This window comes from Terrapene carolina, unplaced genomic scaffold, assembly GCF_002925995.2.
Source record: "Terrapene carolina triunguis isolate 2854851 unplaced genomic scaffold, T_m_triunguis-2.0 Scaffold210, whole genome shotgun sequence".
Classification (NCBI taxonomy): Eukaryota; Metazoa; Chordata; order Testudines; family Emydidae; genus Terrapene; species Terrapene triunguis.
Window position 1 is genome coordinate 32,145,691 of NW_020664561.1, and position 25,644 is coordinate 32,171,334.

The 25,644-nt window shown below is 42.6% G+C and overlaps 1 protein-coding gene across 1 annotated transcript in view; it reads right to left on the reverse strand.

The window, feature by feature from the left end:
- LOC113407291 (phospholipid phosphatase-related protein type 4) overlaps positions 1–25,644 on the reverse strand; it is a 54,831-nt gene that overhangs the window by 670 nt on the left and 28,517 nt on the right. Inside the window, exons 2-6 of the mRNA XM_026655626.1 lie at positions 13,754–13,883; positions 10,676–10,871; positions 4,859–4,916; positions 3,052–3,225; positions 3–858 (exon numbers count right to left, since the gene is read on the reverse strand). Coding sequence (XP_026511411.1) covers positions 3–858; positions 3,052–3,225; positions 4,859–4,916; positions 10,676–10,871; positions 13,754–13,883 — 1,414 coding nt within the window. The remainder of the gene's footprint in view (positions 1–2; positions 859–3,051; positions 3,226–4,858; positions 4,917–10,675; positions 10,872–13,753; positions 13,884–25,644) is intronic.

Here is a 25,644-nt window from a genome sequence, read left to right on the forward strand (position 1 = left end):
ACAGGTGACTGTGCTGCTCTCTGAATTCTTAGGACTGCTCTGAAGCACTCCTTGCTGCTTTGACATGGCTATTACTTGCATGATTCTTGGCTGACTGTTGCTTCTACATACAACACTTTTCTCTGCAGCTTTCAGCCATTTGGCCCTAGCTGAACTACTTTTGGGAGATGTGTTTATATTTTCCTGGGTCTCTTCAGGAATATGGACTAGCTGTGAAGAACCAGGACGTGACTGAATAGAAACTCTTGGCCCGCCAGAAAGACTAGCGTTATTACAACCCGGAATGCTGCCAGGCTGAATTTTCAGGTACTGATTGCTGGGGCCATGATGATCACCATTAACGCCCACTCTGGATGGCTCAGAGCTTGATCTCATTTCAATAGCCCTTGGTGGCGAATGGCCGGTTTCAGTCTCTATTACTTGCAAAGACAATTTTCGACTTTCGCTCTTGTTCTTCCATTGAGAAAGAAGTTGCTTGGAACGGGCAGAATCCATTGATGCATGAATTGTTGCATTTCGTCTAGCTGGATCTTCCAGTGATGGCGTGTTGACTCTTGGCAAAGTGTTGCTGAAAGTAACCATGTTTTCCTTTCCCATGGGGCTTCGTGGAGTTATAATCTCTACATCAGCATTTGCTCTCTTGATGTTAGTCAGGGATCCAGAATCTCTATGGTTTCGATTCAGAATACTCTCAGAATGGTGAGAGGAACGCCCGTCACTATTGCCACCATTTTTACCTGGTAAAATTCTGTTGGCATCTTGACTAAGGTCTGTCAGAGATCTTAATGGTTCTCTTTGCAGATTCTGGTGAAATACATTCTCTTCACTTGGTAGGAAGTTCCCCACAGCATACAGACCCTGACATTTGGATAGAAGCATTAGACAATTATGGAAAAACAAATATTTTCAGACACTTCAATTATACTTTCATGGCTTTAAATAAACAGAAAACTCATAATATTAATACAGCTAAATGGACAGGATTTGTTCAGTTTGTTTTCTTTCTATTACTACTTATCACCAATACAAATCTTATTCATTGTTCCAAATTTTGTCCTCAGTTCTGTACATGCAAGTATGTATAAAGTGGTACCATTGTGATCCTTTGTTATACCCATGTAGTCTAAGAGAATACCTGGGAAAAGCGGAGGATTATTTCCCCCCTCCTGTGTTCCCCCTCCTACAAAGCAGCGGATACAGTACAAGGGAGAGTGTTTTGTTTTTAAAATAATGTTTTCACAATTCCTGGCCTTCGCTTAAGTAATGTTTACAGCTACACAACTGTCTGCTCTGATTTATTGAATCTTGTTCCAGCCTGATTAGTTCTCTGCTCAGTGGTTCTGCCCTTTCTACTGCGTAATGACCATGTAATACAATATCTACATGATAGAACAATTTATCAGCTTTGAAACAATTGGCTTCCAAGGTATGCAGAACTTCAGCAAGGTTTAGCTTCATGACGTTTACTCCATTCAGTGAGCCAGTTGTAAAACAATATCATTTAAAGAAATTCTAGTGAGAGAGAATATTTAATAAACAGTCCAAATGCTTGAGCTAATCACTCAGGTTAATTTTTTGCACCACTCCCAGATCTGTTTGTAATTACACAGTATTAATTTCTCCCCCTCCCCATTGATTTTTACTTTTCTGGGCAGATTTGCTGGCTGCAGGGTATTTAGAATCACGAATCTCTGAAGTAAGCCATCATGCAACAGCCTATGGGCATGCTGAGTCAAGAACATGCTTGAGTGTGTGTTTCAGACATAGGCACAACTCAATTTTTTTGTGAATTTTGTAAATCTTTACATGCACTTGTCATTTTAGGTGGCATTCAGTAGTAAAAAAACTACAATTCCAGATCAGGTTGCAATACACAGGAACTGACCATTTTCCTATACAGTGTGATTTCAATAGTCTATTCATGTTGGTGTTCCTTCTACCACTCTAAAAGCTTTTGCCTCTAAAATCATTCTCTGGTGAGGGCATTGCATACAGCAGAGGTTCTCAAACTTTTGTACTGGTGACCCCTTTCACACAGCAAGCCTCTGAGTGTGACCCTCCTTATAAATTAAAAACACTTTTAAAAATATTTAATGCTATTATAAATGTTGGCGGTGAAGCAGGGTTTGGGGTGGAGGCTGACAGCTCGCGACCCCCCATGTAATAACCTCATGACCCCTGAGGAGTCACAACCCCCAGTTTGAGAACCCCTGGCGTACAGCCTGTACTGTTATGTGATTATCATGATGTGACTGGGAACATCATCTATTTTAATATTATATTGAAAAGCATTTCTGACTCATTTTGGTTCATAACTGGATGCAGGGAAACATCTTCTCCTCACCCAGACAGGACCCAGGCAAAATGCTGTCACTAGAATTCCTTGAGCACTGGTGAGGCTAGGGGGTAGCTAGCCTGGCAGTGTTCTGCAGACTTAAGAAGACGTAAACCAGTTAGACTGGGGATGTGTCCAGAGGCCCACTTCCTAGCACACACAACACCAAGCACTGGAGGAATATTTGTTATGCTTTTCACCAACAGATGTAAGGAGAGCTAAGCCCTTCTTGAATCCTTCCAGCTGCTTCTACCCTGTACATGTGGAGTGCCTCAGAGGATCCCTGCTCAGGCAGCACAGTTCTGCACAACCTCCCCACATGTTCCAATGATGTACAAGGGCATTACATTGCCCTTAGTTTGTTACCAACTTGGCAATTTATTGTACCTCCTTATGGGGAAACTGCTGCTTGTGAATAAATTATGCCTAGAAATGGGGCTTTGTGTTGGACACTGAGAAATTATGTTCCTTTCATCGGTGGAGAAAAGAGAAACTGATGCTAGCACACCTGTTGTGCTGCAGCCTGCTGCATGAGGGCATCCCAGGTGGGGTGTCATCCCTAGGACAGGCATCCATTTTAAATGGAGAGACCTGCTTCCTGTTCCCCCTTTATCAGTTTATCTCCAGAAATGACACTTATGTAGAATTCGTTAGCCCACTGCAATCTGAATGACTTTTTTTCCCTAAAACTTAGAACACATTCATACTGTATTTACCAAATAGAGAGCAATTCCTCCTCCTATTAGAAAACCACAATAGACATCAACTGGATGGCTCTTGTACTGGGTGATTCGAGTCAGGCCACATATAATTCCACAGATGATAAATGCAAAGACGAGAAGAGGTTTCAGAAGTTTGGAGGAGTCGGTTAAAGTGGAATTGAAGTACATCTTGAAAAGAAAAGAAAAGAAAAAGTGATTTATGAAATTTCAGATTGACCTAAGAGGACATGACTTTATTTCATGTATGGTTTCTTCAACTGAATACAAAGGAATGCCTGGTATATTCTTATTGCATCAATTTTGTTGATTTCATTTTTAATTCTTGGTAAAATCCATTCAACTGCTATAGAAAAATCTTTAGTCACAATGGGACCACTTCTGAAGTCCTTATCCAAGCTAAACTCTCACTGAAGACAGTGCAACTCAGACCTGAGTAAGGATTTGGTGTGTTGCAAATATAGCTAGCTAAGGAGCTAGTGCTTCTGGAACATAGGAATTGTCCTACCAGATGAGACCCATCGTCCATCTAATACAGTGTTTCTGAGAGCAGTTAGTACCAGATACTTTAGAGCAGTGTTTCTCAGCCAGTGGGTAATGACCCCTGGGTGTATGTCACAAAAAGCAATCACGATGTGCTGAAAATGTTGTTATAATCTAACGCAAAGAAAATCTTGCTCCTCCACTTCCCTTAACCTTCATGGTCAAGTATTGTCTGTTGAATATGTAACCACGCACACAATTAAATTACATAGACGTATCATGGTTATCCTTAATATATTTTTTACTCTTATTTGGATAGTAAGTGTAAGGGGATGGTGAAATGTTTTGACTTTGAATAAGGAATCACTAACCTAAAAAGGTTGAGAAACACTGCTTTAGAGGAAGGTGCAAGAGATCCCACAGTAGGCAGATGTGGGGTAATCATTCCCTACCCCCACCCCCAGGAAGGTTTCAATTTAATCAGTAATGGTGGTTGTTATTTATTATTTATTTGCATTGCAGAAGTGCTTAGAAGCCCCAGTCATGAAGCAGGACCCCATTGTGCTAGGCACTGTACAAACACAGAACAAGTAATTGATTTAAGCCCAGAAACAAGGTTTCACATTGCTTCCAATCCTCTGTTAGCATTAACTCTAGATATTCTTGTTGTTCACATAAACAGACACTTGCTCTTTGAATCTTACTGAGTCCCTAGCCTCTGACCTGTGCTCCTCCTAGATTTTAAAAATTAAACATTCAACAAAGGCACAATTAACTATAAATTAGCCAGTCAATCCTATTAGTAAATATCAGTGGAGCTATTCACATCAAACAAACACATTCCTGCTGTAACTCCACTGAATTCAATGCAGCAATACCAAGGGAGAATTTGTCCCTTAGAGTCTAGAGTTTGGATGCAGTGTTTGAAGTAAGATGGGAGGAAGAAAAGAGGCAGGATATGTTGAGCATTATTTGAATGGCAAACTAAAATATCACTTTATAAGACAAGTATCATATTTTGTATGTGAATAATATGAAGCATTAAATATGTTTTAATGTTACACTCCACTACAGAGGATAATGTTGCTAGATAACAAACTGTGTGGAACCACTGTGTCCCTACTGTATCTTTTATAGTAATATTGAGTTTATTTTAGCTACTTGTAATTTCATTTTGCTGTCAGGCTCAGAGGATAAGAGCTTATTTATTTCCTTACTACGTTAGGCAACAATCTAAGTCAAGTCACTTTACGCTAGACAGTAAATGACATTCTGACTTTTCTCTAGTACAAATGAATAATGAACAGAGTTGATTACTTACCGAAATATATACAGCTGCAAAGGCTGCCAGAGTAGCATGTTGAGAAGGGAATGATTTTCTGCCAAGGAAGGACACTCAAATTATGCTTCTCAGTTCAAATATACTCTGCTACCGCTCATTTAAAAACACGTGCGGTGGTACAATCTTTTTTAACTTACAAATCACAAGCAAATAAATTATCTTTTATATTTTTTCCTAAGTCTCCATTCCGTATTCTGGGGACAGTATCAGCTAAGAACTGAGTTAATAAAATAATCACATTTTGTTTTAAATATTCAACACCAAGTCATTTTCTGATATTAAAAAATTAATTCGATGCACCGAACTCTGATATATTTGATTTTTTAAAATGGGCAAATATATATAATTACATATCTGGATATTTTTTCATGATGGGCCCAATCCTGCAAAAGTCTGTTCATATGAGTCATGTAATTAATTATTCCATTGACTTCAGAGGGACTTCCCTTTTGACTAAGAATTAATAGTAGGTGTTTGGATGATTGGGCCCAAAGAACTTAGTCCTGAGAGGTGCTGAGCGCCAGCAATGATCATGTTGTGGATATGTGGCACTTCACAGGATCAGACCCGAATAGATAAGCTCAAAAATCTCATTAAAAAAAAATCTTACACAGTAAACAGATTGGGATTTCTTAAATTCTTTCTTTAAGTGGTTAATGACTGGAATGAGTATTAAAGGAGGACTGCTACACATTATCTACCTTGTTTTTTTCTTTTCTAGTAATATAGGTTACTTCTGATCGAGGGGAAAAACGTGAATAATTTATTTGAGGAACATTGTTTAGCCATCTATAGAGCTAGTCAAATAATGGATTTTATTATTTGTGAATAATTTATTCATCAGCAATATTACTCTACAGCTAGTCAAATAATATTTGCAAATAATTAATTACATTATATATCTCTCCATAATCTTAATCAATAAAGTTCATGGCTCAGATGCTTAGCTGTGGCCTAAGAGTACGCAGCACAGGTCAGGAAGCAGTCTGCTTCTCCAAATGTTGGGCCATCTGAATGCCACTCCTGGGGGCTGCTCTAATTTGTGACTGCTGCCAACATGCTGTTATAGTAACTGGGGGTTGCTGGGGCATGAGGGAGTTGTGGTCACAACCTGTTTTCCCTAGCTATGCCCCCCGTACAGGCAGTCAGGACGGTGATTAGAATAGGAGTTGCTATAGTGTCTCTACACCAACCAAGGATCACCCTAAGCAGAAGAGCTCCTCTGATGCCAGGATCCACTGGCTGAATAGTACAAAGTTGCCTCGCTGTATATGAGAAATGGGGGCCCATAAGTAAGACTGATACTATGGAAACCAGAAAGCTTCCTGAAATGTTGTAGCTGGTCTGGAGGAGCAGTGTGAAGGCTTGATTTCTGCAGCGGTCTGACATCCCCCTAAATGTCACCCTCTGACTGCACGGAGACCCTGCATCCTCTCTGTGCTTTCTTTCTCCTCCTTCCTCCCCATAGTACTGTTGTGAAAAGGGGGGGAATAACAATAGAGCTTTCTTGTCTTAGGGAGGCAGGCTTATTGAACCTTCATTTGCTCCGTCTTCTGGTTCCTCAGATTCAGTTCCCAGTAGTTCCTGACGTGACAGGATCACATATGGCAAAGAAACTTGGAGAAGGCATTCCAGGATAAAGTAATCCAGCCCCTCCACCCAAGAGCTAAAGGAGCAGACCAGCAGGACAAAAAAATTAGAAGATTCCTTGAAGATGTCAAGATTGTGGGGGACTCCTGATTTTTGGCCTGATTCTGCAACTTGCTGGGGGTCCTCAGCTCCAAGTGATGACAGAGTTGAGTGCTCTCAGCACATTGCAGGATTAGGTCCCAAATAAGGAGCTATAACGAGGATAAAAGTTACAATGTGCAGCTTAGCTTCTATTATTTTAGAGCATTCACAGCCAGGACCATAACAGCAGTAGCTAAATAAAATTGTCACATCAGATATTCTGACTCTTGACATTTGCCCCTTTATGGTTGCATTTCAATACCTTCTTTTCTCTGAAAAGAAGAATAAAAAAGTCACAAGGGCATGAGAGGAAAAAAAATACAGGGCTAGATTCAGTTTAAAAAAAAAAAAAAAGTCTGTTGGACAGCCAGGGTTCTCGACCAGAATCCTAGTTAAAGGTCTGTGGAAGATGAACAGAACGACTTTGACCTTTAAAAAGGGGCACTATAAATAGAAAATGTATGTCAATTTGCTGTCATAAATATGCCCCCCTTAGAATGTTATAGCAATGCTAAGAAGCCTTTGTAGTCTACAGTATGTCCTGGTGAATTAAAGAATTGGTTTTCCTTTGAGCGGAATTCTGCATTTTGCTTAGTCTTCTCTAAATAATTCTATGTAAATGAACTCTGTGGGCCAAATTCAGAACTACTGTGAATGCAACTCCACTGATCTGAACTTTGTGTCTAACAATTCCTCAGTTTTGACTCTGGCTAAATAGAAATGTATGAATTTCTCATTAGTAAGGTCAGAGATCTAGATCTTTGACTCCTTTGTAAATTCTGAGAGCCTTTCACAAGGAATATCTGTGAATATTAAGAGTGGCAGGGGAAGAAAGACAAAAATCTTCCCTCCCCAGGACATGGAGCCTCTACAGGCTGTGGTAGAAGCCACTTAGCTTCTTCCCCAATTTGGGTGAATGAAACCATACATTTATGGTCTCCACATCTTTGACAAAGAGTCAGCTGTGCCAATGAACAGAAAGAGAGGCCTGAGCACAGCACTGGATCCAGCTCTCTAAACTTTGACAATGTTCAGATCTGGATTTTAATTTCATGACTTTGATGTGTGGCTGTGTCATTGTGTTATGATTTATTTTCTGTTTACTGAAACTTTTAGTTTCTTTGCATTCAGTGAAAATGCAGGCTGTTACAGAGATGTACATACAGGGCTCTCTCAGGGAGACTTTACTTTTGTTCTTTCTTGTTTTGTTATCTTTTAATTTTAAAATGAAAAATTTTAGCTGAAAATGTATGGCTCTTCTTTGTGTATGGAAAGCATGACATCTAGTATTAATGTGGTAGATACATTCAGAGTTCTGAAAGAAAACCTACTCTGAGAAAAGAAATAAGCTACCACTCAGAGGTATGAAATATAAACATGGGGGATAAAATTAAGGAAGCTATGAGAGGAAAAATAGTTCATATAACATGCAGAGTGTAAGAACACACAATGCAAAGGGGATAAAGAGGATTATGAAACAAAACTGTGAGGGTATAAAACTGATTAAGAAAACTAGAACTAACAAAAGGAGACAGAAATCACCTATCATATGAATAAAAGTATGGAAAGGCACTTTGACTATAAACAGGGGAAGAGATTGATGAGGAAAGCCACTGGACCACTACGGGATAATAGAGACAATTAATTTTCTCTATCAACTGAATAATTACACAAATTCTTCTCTTTACTGTTCACAGGGGAGTCTGGAGGCTAGTTACCACAAATGGAAACAAAGTTTCTGGTGTATTATAAATTGAAAATGAAGGCCATTAGCAATCACACAAAAACAAGACTTGTACAAGTTAAAATCACTAAAGTCAGATTAATCTCCAAGGTTGGAGAGATTGCAACATAAAACCCCGACAGGGATGACTGAAGAGTCTGTTGGACCAATAACAGATATCTTATCACTCCAGCATGAATGCAGAAGGACTTGAAGGAAGCAAAAATAATAATTAAGGAGAAGCCAGAAAATTATAGATCATCAAATGCAATCTCAGTGTCAGGAATAACATAGAGTATGAGATGAGATCATAACATTTCTGAAGAAATATGAGCCGATTAAAATTGGCCACTGGCTTCATAAAATATTCACCTGATGTGAAAAATGTGATTGATGTTTTAGAGGTGATGACATGCAAAGTGAGGGGTGAAGTACTCTTCTGAAATTTCTAAAAGGCATTTGACACAGTGGACTAATAAGTGCAGCAAACACAGAACAGTAGATGCCCTTCTTGAAAGGATAAAGAAATTACTTGGAGCCTGATCGTGCAGCGGGTGGACCCATATGGAGCCCCACTGTACTCAGTGGGATTCCATGCAGATGCAAGGTATTGCCTGCACCAGTCACCTTGCAGAATCAGAGCCTAGGTAAGAGTAAAGGCTTATGGGGCAGGAAAGAACAAAGTGAAGAATTAGCCACTATAGAATGATAGAAATGTAGGGCTGGAAGGGACTTTGAGAAGTCATCTAGTCTAGCCACCTGTGCTGAGGCAGGACCAAGTAGACCTAGACCCACTCTGACAAGTGTTTGTCTAATATGTTCTTAAAATCCTCCAATGATGGGGATTCTACAACCTTCCTTGGAAGTCTATTCCAGTACTTAATTATATTATAGTTAGAGCCCTGCATGGACACACAATTTATATCTGTGGACAGAAAACAGATATCCGCAGAGCTGCAGGGCTTTAATGACAGCGAGCAAGACCAGCAGGGCCATGGTCAGCACCTGGGCCAGGAACCACAGATATCCGCATGTTGGGCTGCCACTTGCAGGAGCCAGTGCCCAGCTCAAGCAGCTCCTCCGGCGTGGCTGTACTGCCCCCAGCCCTGCCCACTGGGGTGGGCACCAGGCTTACCGGCAGTTGTCCCTGGTCACACTATTGTGTCCAAGCAGCTCACACGCTCCTATATTCCTATTCTATAATTTGGCTGGATCTCTTTTAGATAGCTATGTGTAAATTAGAAAACCACAATATAGAACATTCAAGGGAGTGCAACATGAATGATAAATAAGAAAGGAGAGTTAACCTAGTTTGGAAGAGCTAGGAAAAACTGGTGGTGTGTTCAATGGAGGTAAAGAGTTTTAAGAGGAGACGTGACTGCATTTTTCAAGAGCCTAACAAGTATAATTAAGGTAGTATAGATACGTTTCTTGAATTAAATATCAAATATTAAGACTCATGGTGAGGACCAGGTGCGTCAGAGCAATAGGATATAGAGCCCCCCATCTCTAGCAGTGACTGTTTTACCATCTGATGACTGCTGGCCTGTCTAAAACGCGTTTGTGGTCTCTAAGTTCCCAGTGGTGTCCAGCATACATAAACTACCACAAATAGCGTTAACTTCCATGCTTGTTGGCCATCTCAATGGGAGTGATCTCCCTGAGTGACCTGGGAGAATGAACTATCCTCTTGTCTGGGAGAATGAACTATCCTCTTGTCCCTAGACAGGTCAGGATTCAGGGTCATATTGGTTGGGGAGTGTGGAGAAGTTTGCAATGCTGCAATCTTTTCTTAAATAAGGGACTTCAGTCTCAATGTCTGTCAATGCCCTGACTTTAAACAAGCAGAAAATACACAAAAAAGTAATAAAGAACGAAAATGTAGTGGACTTCATGAACTAAGTTATAAGGAAACCTCAGGTAACATGAGTATTTAGGCATGATCTTTCCCTACTCAGCACGTAGAACTTATGAAGACCCTATCAAGAGTAAAAGTAGAAGCAACCCATGTTGAAAAATGAATTAGATACTGTGCCTGCTTGAAAGGGAAGAAAATTGTTAGTTAATAGTGGATACCACCACACTGTTAGGCACCCAAGTCTGTCTGAAAACTCTCCAAAGTCTCCCTTAGGCCTTAGATATATCGACAGTAAACGTAACTAAAGATCAACTTATTCACTGAGTTTTGTTATAAAAACTGTCAAAACTCACTCAGAGTTGATGTTAGTTACTGATTAAGTCCGGTAGGTGGGACTGATAATTAAAAATAAGAGTGAATACCTACGTCCTTTAAAAGCAAGTATGTAAGGAAAGATTATTACACAATGAAAGATGGAACTAACCTTCCACCATTGATGATTATGGGATCAGATCCTGAACAAATGTCTTCCACAATATAAGAATTTTCTGAGCAGGATACATTTAGGGATGTGTAGTTAGGTTTGCATACAGTCAGGAAATATGGTGTCTGATACCCTGTTGACAGCTGTATGATGTCAGTAATGAGAGCAGTAGAACAAAGGCCAAAGACATGAACACCTAGAAAGTAAAACAAACCAGCTGGTTAAACTTAGTTAAGATCATTGGATCAAATTCACAGCAACATAAGTAACCACAGCTCCATTGCATTCAGTGGTATTAAGCTTGCTTATGCCAGGGTTTAGGTAGGATTTAAGTGCAATATTATTTAGTCTGTAAGCTTTTTGGGACACGGTCTGTCTTTTTGTTCTGTGTTTGTACTAAACCTAATAACATCCCAGCCCATTATTGGGGTTCTTAGGCATCTGATAATAATAATGATAATAATTAATAATAAGCCTTTTGTTGGCCCTCTGCGCAGGGTAAATTTGGCTTATCGGCTGTAATAAACTGTACAATGTTCCAATATCATATTGGAAAATATATATGATGTTATGAATATAAGAAATGGAGATTCTGTACTTTGGAAAATGTACTCTACACTGATTTCCTTTTTTCTCTCCCAATTTTTTGTCTGTAACTTTAATAACCAAACATCTTGTTACAAGGATTTTTAATAAACCTATCAAACTGAGGTACCATATAACTGGAAAATATCAAACCTAGTACCTATATTTAAGAAAGAGGGGAAAAGTGATCTAGATAACTACAGCCCCATTAGTCTGACCGCAATAGTATTCAAGGTTTTAGAACAAATATTAAAGTAAAGAATAATTAAAGACGTTGACACAAACTGAAAATGGGATAAAATGCAACACAGGTTTATCAAACGTAGGTTCTGTCACATAGACCCGATCTTTCTTTAAGCTAACTGATCTTTCAGACAAGGGAAATGTGGTAGATCTAATCTATCTGAACTTCAGTAAAGCATTTGATACAGTTCTATTTGGGAAATTATCTTACCTGGATAAAATGGGGATTATTACAAGAATTATGAGGTGTGTAAGGAACTGGCTAAAGGAGACACAACAACTGGTTGTGCTAAAAGAAGAACTGTTGCGCTAGAGGAAGGATATCAGTGGAATTCCTCAAGGATCCCTCTCTGGACCAATCTTATTTAATATTTTCAATAATTCATTAATCTGTTTATACACTGAACTGGCAGTAGAGGAAATGGAAGTGATGACAGTGCAAGCTTTCCCACACTGCCCCAAGGATGGGCTACTCTCTAGACATGAGAATATGCATGTTCATTCAATACTTGTTCATTCTCATGAGACGACCGTCTGTGGTGCCAAATAATGCCAATTAGGATGTGTGGTGTTCTTTTGTTTTCAGTATGGACATCTGTCTCTTAGTAAGGGATCCAAGAGCACCATCCCACAGACCACCAAACACCAATCAGATGGTAATGACTTTTGGGCATTGCAGACCTTGTCTGTGTCCATGCAGTGGTTTAACCCTTGAATCACACTGTCACTCTTTTTCATTACATTACAAAAAACAAACTAATATGTTTAGTTAAACTCTTAACAGGAAGTGCAGTTTATCTATTGAAAAATGCAGTCTTCCTCTAAATGTTCTCTTTTTGTTACTGACTAATAACACTCGTATCTTGAATGCCAAATTCCTGAGACTGAATATATATAGTTCAAGTAAATGTGGTTGCTTTACGGTGCATTTTTTCCTGCTTTGGATGGGTTTTAGATTTGTTTCCCTGATCAACTTGTACTGTTAAAAATAGTTTTTTTGGATTGGAGAACTGGAAGAAGGCTGAAGTTATTGCTTTATCATGAGATGATTAAATAAGACACATAAATGAAAGATCAGATTCAGGGAATAAATTAAGGGTGAAATCCACACACTTCCAAAGCTTGGTTTGTTTCTGCACCTCCACAGCTATGTTTCTGAGTATGCGCACCGCTGTCTCACTCTGTATCCAGATGCCTATCTCCACCTCAGAGTGATTCACAAACCAGTGGAAGATAGGTGCTCTTCCACATAACTTGTGTGGAGACCCAATCTGGCAAGCATACACAAGGCCACCTACCTCCACACAGAGCAGCCAAGGAAGAGGCTCTCCTTTATAACCTTTAGTCCAGAGGTTGGAGCACTCACCTGGGATGTGGAAGCCCACTAGTTCAAGTCTTCCCTCTTCCTGATTAGGAGATGGGATTTGAACAGGCACCTGCCACCTCTCAGGAGAGTGTTTTAACCACTGGGCTACAGGATATTGTGCTGGGACAGCGGGGGAGGTCTCTCATCTCTGCTATTGAAGTTATTCCACTCTAATAAAATAACTGAATAATTAAATATTATTTGGGCCAGAGAGTTAGAATGATGCTATGGCCTAGTGGTTAGGCCCCTCACCTGAGAGGTAGCAGATTCCTGTTCAGATCCGTTCTTTTCATGAGGCAGAAGGGGGACTTGAACTGTTGATCCCCCACATTCCATGTGAGTAATCTAACCATTGGGTATAACGGAGGTCTTCTATAACACCTATGTCCTTTTGTGAATCCAGCCTAAGAGACCCACCATCCACACATGGAATATCAAATCCACTGACGTTTTTTGATAGGGCTATCAGCTCAAGCTGTTTCTATTGTGTTGCTCATGAACAGTGATTCTTTTTACAGGGGGGAAAAAGCATTCAAAATAAAACAAAACCCATACATCTTAACAATTAAATGGACTTTGAAAGGAGATTGGGGGTTGGTGGGATAATGATAAGCCAAATTATTGATTTAGCAACACTGATGATAACGCAATAGATGAAAGTGAAAAATGGACAACAGATGTGTTACATTATTGAATGTGTGTTTTTACTTTGCAATACCATTCGACAGCTTCTCTTGCACTTTTTTTTGGCAGGATGAGAGCTGTGCCAATAACTGCCCTTTACTGTCCTAAAAAGCTATTTTAAAGAATGAAAAAACCTGTGTAATTAAAATCAAAAATACATCACAAAAGGCATTTTTTGGTAACTAATACCCAAAACCCACCAACGAATCTGACAGCTCTTCTAAGGAAAGAGTTGAAGTTGCAGCCTCCCGCATTAATATTGGCCTCGGCTCCAATCCCATTTCTTCTTTTAGACAGGCAACAGTAGAGAATTCCTTCTCCTACCATTATCTGCAATGACAAAGGAGGTATTCATGGCATAGGTAGCAGTTATGCAGCAGTTAGTGACTGGATTTTAAGGGCTGAAATATAATTATAATAGAACAAATATCATTCACAGAAGTGTACTTGCTTTTAAAGAATTTCATTAATATGCAGTTTCCCCTAAGTGAGGGCAGGCGAGAGGATGGCATTGACATTAAATATAAATGACATAAGCTCTTTGGGGCAGGGGCCATCTTTTCATTGTGTGTGTGTGTATAATGCCTAGTGCATGGAACACTGGCCCTGCTTGGGGCCTCTCTAAGTGATACAATAATATAAAAACTAATAATTAGAAAATGCTGCATCATAAATGGTGAAAAGCCATAGCACTCCCATAGCATTTCTGGGGTGGATGTAGCACTCAGCCTTTGGCTGCCTGCCTAGCAATCCCTGGCAGCCTAAAATGCCATGACAGCTTGTTCTCCCCTAATTGTGTAATGGGCTTGGTTTTTAACCAGATCCACTGCAGAGACTGGGGTTCTGTCTGTATGGCCATGTAAATTAACGGAGTGAGAGAAATGGCAAGCCTACTGAGGGGTTAGAGTGGCGCTAGGAAGGAGAAAGTAGAAGTGCAGATGAGTGGCTGCTTCACTCCACCCTGGTGGCCTCAGGGCAACCCTGCCTGTATGCAACCCCTCATCTCACTTTCCCTTCTTGGATCCCCAAATAAAATCCACACTGGGTTTCCAGTCCAATAACAACAGCCTTCCTTAGGGGCTGATTTATTAATTAAAGTTCAAAACTAAATATAAAAGTCTTCTCTCCAGCCAGGTACAGCCCAACTCCCTTGGTCTGGGCAGAGTCCTTCTTGTGTTGGCAGGCTACTCCCAGTCCTTCCTAGCTGTACCAATTCCCCTAGTCTCAGGGTCTTCCCTGCAGGAGCCTCTCTCACTCACTGCAATCTCACTAGGGCTTTCTGAGCTTCTCCCTTACTATGGCTCCTTATAGGAAAGTCCCTGATTCCCCTCAAGCGGGGCTCATTCTGTAATCAGGGTTGGCTTGCCCATGGCAAGTCACCCTGTTACAAGGAGGAAAGTGTGATGCTGCTCTATGGAAGCCATGGCCATGATCCTAAATTCCACACACTCAGATTTATTTGATGTTTCCGCTAAAATTCTCAGCAGTGAAATAGTTATGTCAACAATGCTGACCAGAGCTGTGTGAATAAGTGATTTTTTTGATTTGCTGGCAATTTTGAAAAATCTTTAAAAAAAATCATTTTGGGTCAAAACTTTTGGAGAATTGAAAAGAAAAAAAAATGTGTCGGTGGATGTCAAATGAAACGTTTTGTTCAACCTGAAACTAAATGTTTTGTTTCACTTTCAAAGGTATTTTAAACATTTTTATATATTTTTAAATGAAATTGAAAAAAATTTCAAAACAAAAATAATTTCAAATTGAAAACTGAAATATTTCCTTCAGAAAATGTTGAAACAAAATGCGTAGACTCTTTCTTTATGTTTTTTTCATAAACAATTTGGCGGAACAGACACATCTCTGCAAAATGTTTTAGTGTCAATGAATCTGCATTTTTCACCAAAACATTTTGGCTGAAAAATTTTGTCCAGCTCTTATGTTGGCATGTATATTGTTGTTAGACTTCAGAGTTAACACCGCACTGATGTGAATGGGCAGTTCAGACCTCAGAACAGATTGATTGTCTGCAGATTCAATAAAACAGCACTGTGCAAGGTGTGATTCAAAAGATTTGCAATGCAGCTGAACGCTAGAAACTTAAACATAAAATAAAATTAAGACTTAAACTATGTATGACCTGATGGAACCATCAGACAAGTGCTGACGCAGTGTACTATCTCAGTGATACACGGGGGAGTGGAAATTAAATGGGACAGCAGTTTCTGGACAATCAACCCCCTGCTGACCACACATTTGGTCTTAATTGAGTTTCCTTTCTTCCCCTAGAGCAAAATAAATGCAGTGAAGATTGCGTCAGTATATGGGAAAGTCAATGGTAGAGGAGATGTAGAGAATTTTATTAGCTAAGAGTTAATTTCACAGGGTCTATAACATTATTATCCATCTCAGTATCGCCATTATAATGCTAAGACTTTGTCCAGGAGCAAGCAATTGGATTTTAAATTAAAATTTTACAGAATCTTAAATAGCTTTTGGCAAGCATCAGAGGATATTTGGCATGGGGAAAAAACCTGGAAAGATAGACCGTCTTGTGTTATAGAAGGGAAACCAGGGAAACAAAGCGGACAACATGGGGTAGTAGATTCAGCTGATCATGTTGATGTCTTTCCTAAGAACTGGATTAATCATGTTAGAGATTAGGGCTGGCAGATTCAGCAGATTGTGAATTTGCTCTCCTTCTTAGGTAATTTACAGGACAAAAGCTTGGCCCCTGGCAAAGCCAAAAGTTGTGCCATTTTACTAAATATTTCTGGGACTTTTTTTTTTATTTTATTTTACCTAACTGGGTAGTTGTGTTGACTGAGAAGGGGACAATATAAAGCTGCTCCTCTATTCTTTCTGCTTTGGTACTGTCAATCAAACTTGCAAACTATCTGATAAACTATATGATCTAACATTCTGTTACTCTGTGACAAAGCAGATTGCTCCCTTTGTGCAACCTAACAATCTTTAGCTGTCTAACATACACTGACATGGCTAAATCAACCACACCATATGAAATTTGTATGCTTTATAGTGCTTTTATTTTCCTTATAAGAGGAAAATATATTAGTGGCCTGATTCAAAGCCCATTGAAGTGAACGGGGGTCAGGTTGTAACTCCGGCAAATGCTGGAGATGCAGTACCCATTCTGAGAGTTTAATACATATGTTTCAGAGTGGTCTTGTCATTGGGAGTTACAGGGAAAAAATCCTGTGTGTGTAAATGTGTAAATATATATGTCTCTGTGTGTGTGTGTGTGTATACACACACACACACACACACACACAACGTATGTCTACACCAAGTACAGTCATTTTAGGAGGCACCTCAGGGCTGCAAATAAGTCCAGTTAAAAACTGCTACTGTTTTATGGAACTGATAGTGAGCAAAAACTAATGTGGTTTAAATGGAATGACACAGATTCTCCTAAAATAATAGTTTGGGAAAATAAGTTACTGTATGATACTGTGGTAAAGACTATTTACTTTAAAGCAGTGGTTCTCAAACTAGGGCCGCCGCTTGTTCAGGGAAAGCCCCCAGTGGGCCAGGCTGGTTTGTTTACCTGCTGCGTCCGCAGGTTTGGCCGATTGCGGCTCCCACTGGCCGCGGTTTGCTGCTCCAGGCCAATGGGGGCTGCAGGAAGCAGCGCGGGCCAAGGGACATGCCTGCCGCCCTTCCTGCAGCCAGGGCCGGCTCCAGGCACCAGCGGAGGAAGCACGTGCCTGGGGCTGCACATGCTAAGGGGCAGCATTCCGTCCATTCTTGGGACGGCACAGTCCGAGTGGCTTTTTAAAATTTATTTATTTATTTTTGCTTCGGCACTCTGAGCGGCTTTTTTTTTAACTTCGGCAGTTTGGGCAGCTTTTTATTTTTTTTACTTCGGCAGTTCGGGCGGTTTTTTTTTTTTTTCTTGGGGCAGCAAAAATGGTAGAGCCGGCCTGCCTGCAGCCCCCATTGGCCTGGAGCGGCGAACCACGGCCAGTGGGAGCCGTGATTGGTCGAACCTGCGGACGCGGCAGGTAAACAAACTGGCTCGGCCTGCCAGGGACTTTCCCTGAACAAGCGGCGGCCCTAGTTTGAGAACCACTGCTCTAAAGGAAATAGACCTAAAACATACTCTAGTCTAAACATGGAATAAAGCAAGTGAATATCTCAGCAGATAACATAGACAAACTGATTCCTGCTCTTACTGTTTTTACCTTCCTAGGCCTCTGGGTAGGGATTGAGGTTGGGGTTTCAGAAGGGATTTGTTTTCCTTCTCCCTTTTCCTTTTTGTTAGACAAGATCTTTAAAAATTATTAAATATTGCATCAACATAATTTTGTGTATGAGGGGTTTTTTACATGATATTGAGTTCCTGTTGCTCCCATAACGTAATAATTCATGTACAGATCTCTTAGGCTCCTGGAAATTATATGTTACATTATTGGAGTTCCTGGTATGGTTCTCGGTGCTTCATTTTATATATTGCATCTTTTGTATGAATTATGATTTCTTAGAAAATTAATTAAAATTTAAATACAAAATACTTAACTGTGCAACTTGAATTTTGCATAAGTGTATTCTTTGTGCATCTAACTTCCTAGGATCTTTATTTAAAGGAAAGAAGAAAAAATGAAGCTCTAGTTCCATAATTCACAGGAACCAGTGAGTAACAGCCAACTGGTGAGTACAACTGTCATTAGTTTCTATTATTAATGCAAGCTAAGTACACATTTTGGTACAAGGAAATGTACTGGTGTATGTCCTTATCAGTATGCATGAATTAAGGCATTCCTAGAGCTTGCTGTTAATTAATGGTTATAACTTTGAAGCTTCTGGACTTATTTTCTTCAAATTTGGCTCAGTATTTAAGTCTCAAAAAGATTTAAAAAAATACTCAGACAATTATAGACAAGCCAAGTTTGGAAAAAATGGCTTCAGGAGTTTCAACATTATGAATGCTTAAAGTCAGCAAGATAGTTTTAAAAAACGCACAATGAACTAGCTGTGATGCATGTACAATGCACCTTTCTTTTATTCCGTAATCCTACTTGATTTACACATCTATTTAACTTGATGCATGAGTAGTATCACTGACTCACTGGGACTACTCACATGCATAAAATAATCTCACATGTAAATCTTTGCAAGACCAGGGCTTAAGTACGCACTTATTGATGACAACATTTTCTACTGCAAAGTCTCATACAATTTTAAAATAATCATAACTGGCAAATCAAAACCATCTTTTTTTAAAGCAAGAAAAATCACTAGTCATCAGTGAGGATTATTTTCAAGGTAGGTTTTAATTTTCAGCCTTTTTTGCATTTAGTCCTGTCTAAAACAGCATTATGATTAGAACTGTTTAAAATGAGAAAGTTCTTTTTTTTTTTTTGCATTCTCACTGAACTGAAGCCTAGTTCAAGGGATTTTGCTCAGACTTAGATTTTGTCTACACAAACACATAGTTCGCAGCAAGCTCTGGTGTAAATCTACCCTGAACTAGCCTGTCCATGTGGACCCAGTTTCCATGTGGACCCAGTTTGCTATGCAGCAAAAATTTTCTAGTGCAGTGTAGATTACACCCCAGGTTCTCGTGATCTAAGTGTTTGTATAAATGAGCCCTTAGAAAACGTAATCTTCAGGCATATACAAAGTATTGAAAATTTCCATCCAATGGGTGGCTGAGTAAATTATGAGCATATAAAATCAAGGGGTTAAAATAGGAACTGTTTTGCAATCTTAGAGCATTCCAGTTGACTGGTACATAAAATCACAGAAATGTGGGACTGGAAGGGATGTTACTAGATCATCTAGCCCAGTCCCTGGCCCAGAGCCATGACTAAATAAGTCCTATGCATCCAGTGTCAAAAAAGACATGAAAAACTCCTAATATAGCATGGTTCTTCCATTCAGGCTAGAAGTGCTCCCAGAACAGAGATTACCTCCATTGAAAGTGTCTGTTAATAGTCAGCTTTGGTGTAAATCCACTGAAATCAATAAAGTTCAGTGCACTTATGCCAAGACTGCACCTGGCTCATAGTCCTTTAGCCTGTATGACATCAGTATGACTCCTGCAGTTGTTCCCTGTAGATGCCAGTGTGAAAATCCATTCTGACAGAATTTAAAAAAAACATAGTTACCCAGCCAATCTGTTTTCCAGGGGCAAACATTTTGGATCCAGTTTAGGCAGCAGTGAATAAGCCCAAGATGGCCACATAAACAGCAACATTGCCAATCTCTTGTTTTTATCACAAGTGTCATGATATTTCATATTTTCTTATTTTTCTTAAAGCCCCTGCTGCTGAAACCATATTATTTACATGAGGCCTATAAAAAGAAACCATTTAAATAGGGTTACCATATTTCAGCAAGCAAAAAAGAGGACAGGAGGAGCCCCGTCCTAGCCACGCCCTAGCCCCGCCCCCGCCCCTCCCACTTCCCGCCCCCCTCAGAACCCCCAACCCTCCCCCCGTTCCTTGTCCCCTGACTGCCCCCTCCTGGGACCCCTGCCCCTAACTGCCCCCCAGGACTCCACCCCCTACCTAAGCCTCCCTGCCTCTTGTCCCCTGACTGCCCCCTCCAGAGACCCTCCCCCCATCCTAACTGGCCCCCTAGGACCCTACCCCCTACCTGTACCCTGACTGCCCCAACCCTTATCCACACCCCCAAAAAAGCCCCCCCCGAACTCCCGACCCCCCCCCATCTCTTGACTGCCTCCTCCAAAATCTCCCTGCCCCTCTCCTGCCCCCTGGCCCCCTTACCCTGCATGGTGTTGGGCTCTGTGCGGAGCCGGACACGTGGCTGCGCTCCCCAGCGCAACACACAACCCGGTCCCTGCCCCCGCACAGTGCTGCCGGAGCGAGGGAGCAGGGGAGAAGGAGAAGTGGGGGGAGGAGGAGCTGCCGAGGCCCGATGCAAACAGCCCGGCAGGCCGGCCGGCTCAGAATGCGGGGGAGGGGGGCGGGGAGGAGAAGCTCTACAGCTGCTCCGGAGTCCAGCCCGGCAAGCTGCGGGGGAAGGGCTCTGGCTGCCAGAGCCCCATGCGAGCGGCTGACTTTCCTGCAGCCCTCCCAGCCGCTCCTCGCTCTGCCTGGGGGGGAAATCCCGGACATTTTTAGTGATTTGCAAATTCCCCCCCGGACGCTATTTTTAACACAAAAAGGAGGACATGTCCGGGTAAATCCGGACGAATGGTAACCCTAATTTAAAAAAAAAAAATGATTTTTAAGTCAATCACATGACTTTTTGGGTTCCACTCATGATTTTGAAATGCTTGCTGGCAATACTGAAATTAGGTGCACACCAACATGAATGATCCTGAGGAGGAATTCTTTGGTGAGATGGAAGGGACTATGGGCAAGAGAGGAGCAGCTGTTCAAGTATGATAAAGAATGTAGGTGAGCTTCCTACCAGTTTATGAATATGGTTGTACTTAGCAAAGTTCTCCCAGTGTATATACAGGCCCATAGGTCACTTTCAAGGAAATTTGTCATTCACTGAGTTTCACATTCAAAGAGGCGGGATACCTGAACAGAAATAATGACACAGGCCTGGTCTACACTACGAGTTAGGTCGACTTTAGCCGCGTTAAATCGACTTAAGCCTGGACATGTTTACACTACGAAGCCCTTTCTTTCGACTTAAAGGGCCCTTTAAACCGGTTTCTTTACACCACCTCGACGAGGGGATTAGCGATAAAATCGGCCTTAGGGGGTCGGAATTGGGTTAGTGTGGACGGAATTCGACATTATTGGCCTCCGGGAGCTATCTCACAGTGCTTCATTGTGACCGCTCTGGACGGCACTCTCATCTCAGATGCACTGGCCAGGTAGACAGGAAAAGCCCCGCGAACGTTTGAATTTCATTTCCTGTTTGCTCAGCGTGGAGAGCACAGGTGACCATGCAGAGCTCATCAGCACAGGTAACCGTGATGGAGTCCCAGTCCCAGTCCCAGGATCGCAGAAGAGCTCCAGCCTGGACCGAACGGGAGGTACGGGATCTGATCGCCATCTGGGGAGATGAATCAGTGCTCGCCGAACTCCGAAGCAGTAAAAGAAATGGCAAAACATTAGAAAAGATCTCCAAGGCCATGAAGGACAGAGGCCATAACAGGGACGCACAGCAGTGCCGCGTGAAAATTAAGGAGCTAAGGCAAGCCTACCACAAAGCCAGAGACGCAAACGGAAGGTCCGGGGCTGAGCCGCAAACATGCCGCTACTACGCGGAGCTGCATGCCATTCTAGGGGGTGCAGCCACCACTAGCCCAAGCGTGTGCTATGAGTCCCTCGCTGGAAACAGGGAAGCGGGTTCGGCGGACGAGGAAGATGAGGATGGAGAGAACATAGATAGCTCACAGCAGCAAGGAAGCGGAGAAACCAGTTACCCCAACAGCCAGGATATGTTTGTCACCCTGGACCTGGAACCAGTAACCCCCGAACTCACCCAAGACACTGAGGGCACACAGGGGACCTCTGGTGAGTGTACCTTTGTAAATATTACACATGGTTTAAAAACAAGCGTGTTTAATGATTAATGATTAATTTGCCCTGGCAATCGCGGCCAGTACAGCTACTGGAAAAGTCTGTTAACGTGTATGGGGATGGAGCGGAAATCCTCCAGGGACATCTCCAGAAAGCTCTCCTTCATGTACTCCCAAAGCCTTTGCAAAAGGTTTCTGGGGAGGGCTGCCTTATCCCGTCCGCCATGGTAGGACACTTTACCACGCCAGGCCAGTAGCACGTAGTCTGGAATCATTGCATAACAAAGCATGGCAGCGTATGGTCCCGGTGTTTGCTGGCATGCAGACAACATCCATTCCTTATCGCTCTTTGTTATCCTCAGGAGAGTGATATCATTCACGGTCACCTGGTTGAAATGGCGCAATTTTATTAAGGGGACATTCAGAGGTGCCCCTTCCTGCTCTGCTGAACAGAAATATTCCCCGCTGTTAACCACGCGGTGGGGGGGAGGGGTGAAGTGACCATCCCAGAGAATTGGGTGTGTGGGGGAGGGGAGTTAGTTGGGTTTGTGCTGCATGTTAAACCTGAAACTGCAGCCCCTCCTTTTACATTGCAAACCCATTTTAAATGGCCAACCCAACGGGTGCTTGGTATGGTTAATGAGAGCAGTACTGTTTTAAAGCATCCCCACTTGTTAACAAGGTTAAAAAAGCCAAAAGACTGTGTCTTACCATGGCTGCCTGCAAGCTGAAATCTGTGGCCTGGCACTGCGTGAGTGATCTCTCACACCAAACCGGCAGGCCCTCAATATAAGAGGAAAAATGCGACCTTGTAACGAAAGCACATGTGCTGTGTGATGTGAACAGCAAAATCTAACGTAAAAGAGTGTACCCATTGTTCTCTAAAATGTATCTTTTTTAAACAACTCTCCCTTCTCCTCCACCAGCTGCAAATGTTTCACAGAGGCTAGTGAATATTCGAAGAAGGAAGCGAAGGACGCGTGACGAAATGTTCACTGAACTACAGACTGCGTCCCACGCTGACAGAGCACAGCAGAATGCGTGGAGGCAGTCAATGACTGATTTTAAAAAAGCCCAATATGAGCGAGAGGAGAGGTGGCGTGCTGAATCGCGGGCTGAAGAGGAGAAGTGGCATCAACTTGTACTCAGAAAGCAAGAGTCGATGCTCCGGCTGCTGGAGCATCAAAGTGATATGCTCCTGCGTATGGTTGAGCTGCAGGAAAGGCAGCAGGAGCAGAGACCGCCGCTACAGCCCCTCTGTAACCAACAGCCCTCCTCCCCAAGTCCCATTGCCTCCTCACCCAGACGCCCAAGAACACGGTGGGGGGGCCTCCGGCCACCCAATCACTCCAGCCTAGATGATTTCCAGTGCAATAAGTTTTAAAGTTTTAAAGTGCACTGTGTCCTTTTCCTTCCCTTCTCCCCCACCCATCCAGGCCTACCTTTGCAATTATCCCCCTAGTTGTGTGCTGAATTAATAAAGAATGCATGAATGTGAAGTAACAATGACTTTATTGCCTCTGCAAGTGGTGCTCGAAGGGGGGAGGGTAGTAGGGGAGGGTGGGGTTGTTGGTTTACAGGGAAGTATAGAGTTAACCGGGTGGGGGGTGTAGGGGCGGAGGGTTCATCAAGGAGAAACAAACAGAAGTGTCACTCCGTAGCCTGGCCAGTCACAAAACTGGTTTTCAACGCTTCTCTGATGCGCACCGCGCCCTGCTGTGCTCCTCTAACCGCCCTGGTGTCTGGCTGCGTGTAATCAGCGGCCAGGCGATTTGCCTCAACCTCCCACCCCGCCATAAATGTCTCCCCCTTACTTTCACAGATATTGTGGAGCGCACAGCAAGCAGCAATAACAATGGGGATATTCTTTTAGCTAAGGTCTGAGCGAGTCAGTAAGCTGCGCCAGCGCACTTTTAAACGCCCAAATGCACATTCCACCACCATTCGGCACTTGCTCAGCCTGTAGTTGAACAGGTCCTGACTCCTGTCCAGGCTGCCTGTGTACGGCTTCATGAGCCATGGCATTAAGGGGTAGGCTGGGTCCCCAAGGATAACGATAGGCATTTCAACATCCCCAATGGTTATTTTCTGGTCCGGGAAGAAAGTCCCTTCCTCCAGCTTTCGAAACAGAAGAGAGTGCCTGAAGACGCGAGCATCATGTACCCTTCTCGGCCAGCCCACGTTGATGTCGGTGAAACGTCCCTTGTGATCCACCAGGGCTTGCAGCAGCATTGAAAAGTACCCCTTGCGGTTTATGTACTCGGTGGCTTGGTGCGCCGGTGCCAAGATAGGGATATGGGTTCCGTCTATCGCCCCACCACAGTTTGGGAATCCCATTGCAGCAAAGCCATGCACTATGTCCTGCACGTTTCCCAGAGTCACTACCCTTGATATCACCAGGTCTCTCATTGCCCTGGCAACTTGGATCACAGCAGCCCCCACAGTAGATTTGCCCACTCCAAATTGATTCCCGACTGACCGGTAGCTGTCTGGCGTTGCAAGCTTCCACAGGGCTATCGCCACTCACTTCTCAACTGTGAGGGCTGCTCTCATCCTGGTATTCTCGCGCTTCAGGGCAGGGGAAAGCAAGTCACAAAGTTCCATGAAAGTGCCCTTCCGCATGCAAAAGTTTCGCAGCCACTGGGCATCGTCCCAGACCTGCAACACGATGCGGTCCCACCACTCTGTGCTTGTTTCCCGGGCCCAGAATCGGCGGTCCACGGCATGAACCTGCCCCAGTAACACCATGATTTCCACATTGCTGGGGCCTGTGCCTTGTGAGAGGTCCATGTCAATTTCCTCATCACTATCGTCGCCGCGCTGCAATCGCCTCCTCCTCAGCTGGTCCTGGTTTTGCTTTGGCATGTCCAGGAGGCTCTGCATATACTCCAGGAAAATGCGCGTGGTGTTCATAGTGCTCATAATTGCCGCGGTGATCTGAGCGGGATCCATGATCCCAGTGATAGCTATGGCGTCTGGTCTGAAAAAAGGCGCGAAACTAGTATCTAAAGACCAGGGGAAGAAGGGAGGGAGGGAGGGGCGAGTGACGACATGGCGTACAGGTACAGGGAATTAAAATCAAGAAAGGTGGCTGTGCATCAGGGAGAAATACAAACAACTGTCACACAGAATGCCCCCCCACAGAGATTGAACTCCTAAGCCTGGGTTTAGCGGGCCGTTGATTTGACGGAGGGAGGGGGGAAGGAAATGAATACAGAACAAATCTATTTTTTACATCTTAAGACGACAGTGCAGCATGACTGATAGCCCTTGGCATTGTCTGGGTGCTTGGTAGCAATGTAACCCTACGTGTGCCAGCCACATGTCTGCCAGCACCCAGATCACCCTCGGCCTTTTCTGGGTGCTTAGCAGACAATACTTGGCAGAAAATAGTATACTACGACTGGTAGCCATCATCGTCCAACGAGGACGGTTAAAGGCAAGGGGTTGCTGCTGTGTAGCAATATATGCTGTACAGTAGCCAGAAGGATCAGTAAAGGCGCTCAGGCTACAATAATCTATGAGCATTTCAGGCAACATGTAAATTTGTCCGACGAGGACGGTTACCAGTCGTAATAAACCATCTACTGCCAAAAGGCAAGGGGCTGGTGCAATGCAGCCCTA